The sequence below is a fragment of the Glossina fuscipes genome, unplaced genomic scaffold, assembly GCF_014805625.2.
Source record: "Glossina fuscipes isolate IAEA_lab_2018 unplaced genomic scaffold, Yale_Gfus_2 1, whole genome shotgun sequence".
Taxonomy (NCBI): Eukaryota; Metazoa; Arthropoda; class Insecta; order Diptera; family Glossinidae; genus Glossina; species Glossina fuscipes.
In genome coordinates, this window is record NW_023998415.1 from 6,991,810 (window position 1) to 7,001,023 (window position 9,214).

The 9,214-nt window shown below is 34.9% G+C and overlaps 1 protein-coding gene across 2 annotated transcripts; it reads left to right on the top strand.

The window, feature by feature from the left end:
• Positions 1–320: 320 nt before the first annotated feature.
• LOC119631997 (ATP-dependent DNA helicase Q5) lies at positions 321–4,739 on the top strand. Of its 2 annotated transcripts, none has more exons than XM_038024659.1 (5): positions 321–484; positions 552–1,856; positions 1,925–2,370; positions 3,231–4,443; positions 4,512–4,739. In XM_038024659.1, the coding sequence occupies exons 1-5, from the start codon at positions 367–369 to the stop codon at positions 4,607–4,609; spliced, it is 3,180 nt and encodes a 1,059-aa protein (XP_037880587.1). In that variant the 5' UTR covers positions 321–366; the 3' UTR covers positions 4,610–4,739. The 2 variants fall into 2 exon arrangements, with proteins under 2 accessions (XP_037880587.1, XP_037880588.1); XM_038024660.1 differs by having other exon boundaries at positions 3,231–4,453; positions 4,512–4,617.
• The last annotated feature ends 4,475 nt before the right edge of the window (positions 4,740–9,214 follow it).

Below are 9,214 nucleotides of genomic sequence, written 5' to 3' on the forward strand. Positions count from 1 at the left end.
TATTAGCTTGTCGGCGAGCGAAAGTTAACTTTCAGATACGGGATTTTCCTGCTGTTTTGCTCCATAGCTAACAGTTCGTTTTCATATTTTATTGGGATTTTGGATCCGAGTTTTTGCTGAAAAATTGAAATGAAACGTGACATTCTGTCCCAATACGTATATATCAAGGATGCATGTTTCATATTTTAGGGCTGCATAGGATTTTTTGCTCTTTACCGCGAAATAAATGTTGGTATTATAGCTCGTAACCAATCTCTACACCTGAAAACACTAACAGTGGTGGGGTAAATGCGATAACAAAAAAAAAAAGGAAATGAAAAGTTCTCATTTATTCGTACAATAAAAGTGACCTGAAATTTAAACGAAATGATAAAAGCAACTGATGAAATTGAGGCACAGTTGCACGATAATCTTGAGAAGCATTTCGGCTACACAGAATTCAAGTCCGATTTGCAGAAGAGGGCGGTGAAATGTGCAGTAAAAAGTAAGTTGGCTGTGAAGTTGAGCGCCGTGTTGATATGCGTTAGTGAATGTGTTTTGATTTGTTTTAGAAAAACGGGACATATATATTAGTATGCCCACCGGATCTGGCAAATCTTTGTGCTTTCAATTGCCCGGTTTAATGAGTGATGGCCAAATTACAATTGTGTTTTCGCCTTTATTGGCTTTAATTAAGGATCAAGTCGATCATTTAGCCAAATGGAAAATTTCGGCCGATTCTTTAAATTCTAAAATGACACAGAAAGAGCGAGAACGAGTGGTTAATGATTTAAAAGCCATACGTCCTAGCATACGTTTCTTATATATCACACCGGAGCAGGCAGCTACTAAGGGATTTCAAGACCTGCTTAGACAGCTCGTGGAATATGATAAAATAGCTTATTTTGCTGTGGATGAGGCTCACTGCGTATCCCAATGGGGTCATGATTTCAGACCAGATTATTTGCGTTTGGGTGAGCTGAGAGTAAAATATCCGAAAATTGTGTGGATGGCGTTGACGGCTACAGCCTCCAAACAAGTGCGTGAAGACATTTGCAAGCAATTGCAACTTAACGAACCAGTGGCGCAATTTGTTACACCTAGCTTTCGTAAGAATCTCTTTTATGATGTTGTGTTTAAAAACTCCATTGAGGACGATTTTCAACACTTGGCTTCGTTCGCATTACATTGTTTGGGTGATGAAGACGAATATAAGGAAACACCACCGGCTCAAAGGGGCTGCGGCATCATATATTGTCGTACTAGAGAAAATGTTGAACGTGTAGCTTATGGAGTCTCCAGGCGAGGCATTGCAGCGATGGCCTATCATGCCGGTTTAAAGGCTTCTGAACGTATAGAAGTTCAAGAGAAGTGGATGAGAGGGGAATATCCTATTATAGTGGCTACGAACAGTTTTGGGATGGGTGTAGATAAAGCTTCTGTACGGTTTGTTATTCATTGGGATGTGCCACAAAATGTGGCTGCCTATTCCCAAGAATCTGGTCGCGCTGGTCGTGATGGTCTCAAATCCTATTGTCGCCTCTACTACGGACGTGAGGATGCGAAATCTATTCGCTTTCTCCTGCAAAATGATATCAATCGTTTCCGCAATTCAACATGCTCTGCAAAATTGGATTTAGCGCAGCGGGCAATGAAGAATTTTGATGAAATCGTTGCATTTTGTGAAATGTTGCAGTGCCGCCATAAATTGTTTTCTGATTATTTTGGTGATCCTCCACCAGATTGTCAAAAACAATGCGATGTTTGCAAGAATCCTAAAAAAATGGAAAAGGCCTTGCAGACGTTTCAAAGACTCTGTATGGATTCTGCGTTGAAAACCGACATTTCTTTGGAAGATAGCAGCGATCTGTATGAAGGTAATAAATTGATAATTAAATAAAGTCAGCTATTTTCTTATAGCTTTAATTATTTTTGCTTCCTGTAGGAGGTCGTGCTGGTGCCAAAAGGGATGCGGCGGATTACAATGAGAATTGTACAGATGATGATTTTTCTGGCGATGATACTGCTCGCAATCAATTGGCCAAGAAAGCTAAACGTGAAACTGAGGATTTTATACGCAAGCAATTTCAGCTAAGAAAATGTTTAAGTGCAGCAAAAGAATTGGAAAACGAACCCTGCACTGCGATGACCAGAGTACATCAGGCTCAAGCTACCAACACAAAAGTGGCAGGCTTAAAAATATCTATTCGAGAAAATTACTTGACTGCCTTGACTGATGCACTCAAACAAAATGTACAGAACAGTAATGAAGATAAGCCCAAAAATGATCTGGCGCAAAGGGACTATCAGGCAGTAGCAGCGGACTTAGAATACGAATGTTTTTCGAAGCAGAAAATTGCCAGCATGTATAGACATTCTATGGCCAAACAGGTATCCAAAAAAAAATTAGAAAAAGATACAAATTATATTCGACTTGGATCGATTTTGTCAATAACTTGTACTACGACGAGGGAATTTTCAACAAATTAGGATAATTTCTATATACCATTCTCATGGGACATACCTTACCTACACATTTTTCAACATAAATTTTTAATTAATTCATATTACAAAGTGGGCGGGTTAGAGTACAAAATTGTGTAAGCAAAGCAAAATGTTTATTAACAGCGAACAAACGCGACTCAAGAGGAGAACCACAAAAAATATTAAAAAATTATCAGACAAAAATCCACGTACCTACGTCAGATAACACAATTAACTCTTTGCAAATCTGGTTAAATTTTATATTGCACTATTAAATCCTGCTAAGAAATATTTATATAAAGTTTCGGACGAATACCTGCGGATGTTCTAAACTACAATTTCTCAGGCACTACGGACAAGTTTGCGAGCCAAGCAGAAGAGTTTTTAATGACATCAAGAATTTTATCTTTTAATCGTTTTCTACCTCAATGTTTCTAAAACCTAAGCATTGAACAAACAAATCCATCCTATCTGTGTGATTTGGAAAGCAATATGAAAAACTACTGTTTATTGGCAGGCTCGAGTTAGGTGAATTTTTATTTGACGAAAATGGCAAAACAGACTCGTGGCTAAGTTTATTCTTTTAGGTAAGATTTTAATATTTTAATAACGTTTTCAATAGATCGAAAAATGTGGATAATTTAGTCCGACATTTATATTTATAGAGTTTGCGTACATAATATTTGGCAAATGAACTGAAGCGCAAGTGGTGCGCATAAAAGATGAAAATTTCTTTTAACAGAGTTTGTTTTTTTTTTTTTTTTTAGTTGTCAGCAATAAAACAAATGACTTCACAGAAACGTTTGCTCCCAATTTTAATGACCTTTGAACCCAAACCGCAAGCGAAACCGATCTTTTATAATGGTGGGAGTGTTGAATATTTTGAACGTAAACTTAAGGAATTGGAGGAACAAAAGCCGCAATCGATGGTTTCGAAGAAAGATCTTCCAAAATCGTTGCGTGTAAGAAAAAGTTTTAAGCAGGAGATGAGCAAACAAACAAGTATAGAAAATTATTTTAATAAAGCTCTCATTAAAACGGAGACTGAAGATGAACTTAGTAATGCTAGCTCAGAGAATAAGGAAATAGGAGGTTTTAACGTGAAAAAAGAAAGTAAAAACGAAACGGCCGACGTTTCAGAAAGAAAGGATATAGAGGAAGACTTAAAAAAACCTATTATGAATGACGGGAAGGAAGAAGACCTAATTGGTAAAGCAGAACTCATTGAAAATATATTGGAGTGTGAAAACAAAGAAGACAATTTGGAAAGTCTCCTCTCCAAGGAACGCGAGCTAAAAATGGAAATAGAAAACCTAGAGAAGGTCGATTCGGAAGAAGATTACAAGTATAGAGACCCGTGTGGCGAAGATTCTCAACATGATTTCAATGATAATAGAAAAATCTTAAGCTATGAGGAAACACTATTCACAAAACCGTCAACGTCAACTCTAAACTATTCTGTTAGTGGAACGCACTTGAAAGCGAAACGTACCTCTCATTACAACAAATCTCATCATTTGGCTACAACAACTAACCAAAGTGTTGATAAATTGAAAAATCATGCTTCAACAAGCGATTGCAAAAAGGACAGTCATTCGAGCGGAAAACAACTATTAAATTTAGATCACCATATAAACACAAACAGCAGCAGCAGCAGAGAGCAATCTTCAGCGAAAGAGAAAAGCCTTTGGCCTGCTGTTCATCAAACACATAGTTCTCACAGTCGGGTGAAGGAGTATTTGGAGAAGAATGCAGCGTCTTTTAAAACAAAATTATCTCATCACATTAGCTCCTCCAATTCAACACATCCGAAATCGAAGGCTCAATCGGAACGAGAAACCGCTTTTAAGCATAAAACTGACGTTAGTAAATCAGTGGTGGATTATTTAAATCCATATTACAAGCGAAAAATAGCCACCAAGGAATTATTTAAAATTTTAGCCAAACGTATTACCAATCGAGTAATTGATGGCAACCTGGGTGAGACTGAGTAAATTAATATAAAAATTTCAATACAAAACCATTATTTCTTGCCTCTCTCCTTTCAGCCTCCGACGATTGGAAATCTCAAATTAAAAATACTTTTCATAATCTTAAAATGATCAGCGAAGATTCCGATATTGAGAAATACTTTCCTGTTACATGAATTTTCGATTCATTTATATATATTCATCATATTATCTTGATAGAGTGTTTATGTTACGACTAATTTTTATCAATTTCTACTATTACTATTTTATTTTATTTTTTTTAATTACCTTATGATTATTATTACTTTAACGACACTGAACGACTATTATTTGTGAGCATATAGTCATGCCTACGCACTCTTTTATTTAAATTTGTATAAGATTTTAAAGTGAGACCTAATTCACAAGAATTATATATTCTCTTCTAATTAGGCGAAAGGAAAAAAAGAAGAAGTGAATAAAATGCAATATTGTATTTTTATTATCGAATATGTTTGAAAAGCCTTGTGTCTATGATTAGCAAAATGTGTACATCTGGAAAAAAGATAAACTTTTCCGTTAGATTTGTCAATCCTTTTCTTACTTAAGAAACTAAAATTAATTTATGCAAAAATTTCGAAAATTTTCCATTTATCAATGATGTCTATCACCTATGAAAATGAACACAATTAGCTTTAGCAGAATAGATTCGAGCAGGATGCCAATTATGCTGAACCTTTTTTTACCATAATTTCCACTAATTGGAATTAGAAGAAACTTTCATCACACGCTCGGGTTTTTAAATGTTTCTGCGCAATGCGGTATTAATATATACACAAAAGTGTCCCCAAACTTTGTAAAGGAGTCGGTTCTTACATGGTCCATATACCCTTCGAAATGATGAATATGACTTTACAAAAAAGCTGCGCTATTCGTTCGCACCAAGTTAAATTTGCATATGGAATAGATTTAACAAGCACAACTTTATAGTAATTGCGCTGGGATATTATTTCCTATATGAATGTGCCTTCTCGATTTTACCGGTCAAGTTTATCGAATTACCTATGTTTATTGCTAAATTTTGCAAACAATGAAATCAAAATTTGTTGCAGATTTTTTCCAAGTCAGCAAATTATTGATAGGTATAACAAAGTTCGACATAATCCACATTGTATTATGTTAACCTTATTCATTGGCTGTAACACCTGCAACAATATATCAGAGGGTACAAGTATTATATACGCTGTTAATCAGGCTGTCGTATGTGTCTATTTGTTTGTTTAGAACATCCAACTTAATCACGCATTTTTTCTTTTTGCCGCTAAATGAAATAAACGTTCAGACTGCTGAGACGGTGTAATTTTGGTCACAATTGATGAAAGTCGGGCAAACTGAAAGCATCGCTCTTTGCCTAAGAACTCTAATTCTCCTATTCTTGAATTATATTATCATTCTCGTTATTAAGCTTATATAGGTGACGGTCGTATGCCCTGTTGAATTTGTATAATGTTACGTAAGGAAGATAACTGAGAACCGCCTGTATGTTTTATATTTTGTGTGGAAGACGGAAAAATAAAAAGTTCTCTCAGCGAAGACTGACTATTATTTCTTTAGACTGGAAGATCTATCTGCGAAAGTTGACTCTTTTTCTGCCTTTTCTTTGTAGGAACAAACAGACAAACATTACTTGATTAGTATATTCCCCGTAAGCTGCATTTAAAACAGACATTTAACTGCTCGGTACATCTTGATCTTGATTTTATATCGTATATGGTTGTTACAACGGCTTTTTCAATGAAGTATTGTTGAATAAGGCCGTCTTCTTAAATAAGTATATATTTCTGTTCGTGAGAGGAGAATGTTATGTGTTAGTTATATTATCCACTAGAAGCTTCTCAAAATGCACCTTTTAGACAATTAGAACATGTACTCTATGTTCGTCCATCTCACTATCTTCTTTTATTAGAATTGAGATTAAATGTGGACATCAAACATTCGTGAAAGCGCCAAACAATTCGATAAAAATTTTTGAGATTCAAAAAGAACGGAATTTAAATCAAATTATATATTTTCGTTATGAATATATGTGCTAATATATATCGATTTGAAACTTGTTCGAGTACTTATTAGAACGACCTTACAATTTACGTTAGAAACAGCCCCAATTTGCTACGAGAACCAATTAGGATAGCTGATGCAGCAATTATTTTTTTGCTTCAATCGTCACCAACGCTGAAAATCACCTTTTTCTCTGCATTTGCACCCTGGTTGGCAGTTTTTTCTTATTGTTACATAAGAAGCTATCACGGTAATCACGTAACTGAAAGATAGCTTTCGTCCGTGAAATAACGTTTTTATTGCGTTCACGAAAGACTTTCGTGTCATTTTCGCTGTTGCCAGCCATGTGTACATGAAAAAACAGAGAAACGAAGCACCTTTTTTTATTATTTTTAATTATGACAGTCAAAATCCAAAAAATAAAAATTGTTTTCTCTCTGTGATAAATTAACAAAAAAACCAACTATTGATGAGGTACTGGCCCATGAGTGTACCATATACTTAGGTAAAAGGTGCATGAACCGTGAACCATTAAGGACATAAGTGAATTTATTTAGAAAAAAGCCGCCATTTCTGGTACAAGAGTCGACACCCGCCTAAGTAAACACATCTCATTCAAGCGTATTGGGAGAGGTAATTATAATCCATTTTTTAAATTGGCTAAACAGCTAACAATTGTAACAACAATTGTACGATCGCATACGTTTACCTCGACGTCCTAGTGATGATAAGGATTCCCCTAAAAAATTATATACATTGATTACTAATGTTCCGGTGGCCACATTTAAAAATTTGCAAACTGAAAACGTAATGATGACTACGATTAAAACGAGTATGTAATCTAATGGGCAGAGAACGTTTTGAATGCAAAGTTGGTGACTGGCTTAAACAGTTTTTTTTCGTTCTAGTTCAATAAGAATGGTTTAACTATTTTTAAATCGCTAATGTAGTGTAAAACATAACCAATTTATTGGCGTCATTACCATTATTTAATAAGAGCAAATAGGATTATGTAATCGAAATAAATAACCATAATATTTTATGAGTCACCGTCATAAAACAAAGGTGCATCCTGCGGTTGGGAATTACAAAAATTTCGTTAATATGTAAGTTATAAAGTATAGGCAATTTTAATTATAAGTATTAGGGATTAATAAAGATTTAATGGAAATTCCGCACTAGCTAGCAAAAAAGAAAATCCATTATATAAGTAATTTAAATTTCATTGGAGCGACTGGTCTTCTGTACGGCGTCGTTAACCATGGCTTTAATGGGTATCAACTAAAAATAATTGAAAGATAAGGGTGGATAGCGCTTTAAATTTGTTCACTGCTTATCAAAACGTTGCTTTGGTTACCATTCCAACGACTTTGTAAGTAGGTCCTTTCATTGCAATGCCTCAACGCATGCGAGTCGTGGCCCGATCCTGGACATGTAAAAGCAACTGCAATTATATTCATTTCATGGACGCAAATGTTACGAATACGTAGGTTAATTTCCCATCAGTGCAAAGGGTTTGAAAGCGTCCCGCAAAGCGCTTCTTCGTCTCATAACAATTCTCAGTCGCGAAGTTCAATCCTCTTCTATCAAATGGTATAAAATGATATGCCGAAGCATTCTGCCTAACATTTATATATTGATTAAGACAAAACGATTATTTATTAACAGTAAATAACATATTATTTACCTTTCGCAATTCGAACTTTTTTGGCCAGCAATTTTCTGGGTTGCTTTGGTTTTGTTTATTACTTAGTTTTTTGTTTAAATCTTTTGTTTTAATTCAACTATTTTTCAGTAAAACAAATTGGTTTGGACTTTAGTTTGTTGTTTTAATTTACCGCTGTTTTCTATTACAAATACAACTCTAAATAAGCAATTGTGACTGAGAGCAACCAATACTAACACAAAATCTGAGCTATTTACCTTTCGCGGACATAATGACAAGTATGAAAGAGTATGTTTGACAGCTGTCGTACATACGTGAAGTGAAAAAAAAACCTAATTATCAAACACTTCTGAATGTCGGGAATGATGGGAAGTCGACCAGTCGAAAAATGGGAACGCAGGCTAACTTTCGGATATTTAATTATCCTACTGATTGATCCTTTTGAGTGGTCGAACGCAAAGTATCATGACTAGCAACTCAAAGCTCGTGGATTCGAATCTCAGATGCACTAGAGTTTTTAATAAAGCCGATAGCCTTAGATATGCTAGTGCTTTAAGACTTTAGTGTTAGAATTTATTTCTCTGGCTAAATAAATAATAATAATATTATCGTGCCGATGTTTTCGCTTTGTCCTCAAATATTGCTTTCAAGCAGATGATGTCAATGCTTAGACGAACAAAGCGCAATGGAGAAAATAATGGCAATATCCAGAAAACCGATGGAAATAAAAGGGTTTAGCTTTTTCGCGAAAGTCTATAAAATGTAGATTGTAGAGCATTGACGTCATGACATTTCACACTTTTAATCTACTCGATTTAAATGACGGTTGAAGCTAAATCCGTAAAAATATCAGAGGAAAAATAAAGCAATATAAAAATACCTAATGGAGGAACTGGTCCATACTTTGAAATATATGATAGCTACAAAAGATTTCATAAAATTAAAATGACTAACAAAATTGGCTTTGAAATTGGAATTCTATAGCGTCCACGTTCACGAATATGGTAAATGATTTGTGAGTTCGCGTATTAGTTTGTTTTTCCCCCAATTATCAACGATTTAAAAATAAATTTGAAAT

Bases quoted from the DNA above. Each gene is read 5' to 3' on its own strand.
- LOC119631997 (XM_038024659.1), top strand. From the start codon at position 367: ATGATAAAAGCAACTGATGAAATTGAGGCACAGTTGCACGATAATCTT. The intron at 485-551 runs GTAAGTTGGCTG...GATTTGTTTTAG, and splicing joins GGTGAAATGTGCAGTAAAAA to AAAAACGGGACATATATATT. The intron at 1,857-1,924 runs GTAATAAATTGA...TGCTTCCTGTAG, and splicing joins TAGCAGCGATCTGTATGAAG to GAGGTCGTGCTGGTGCCAAA.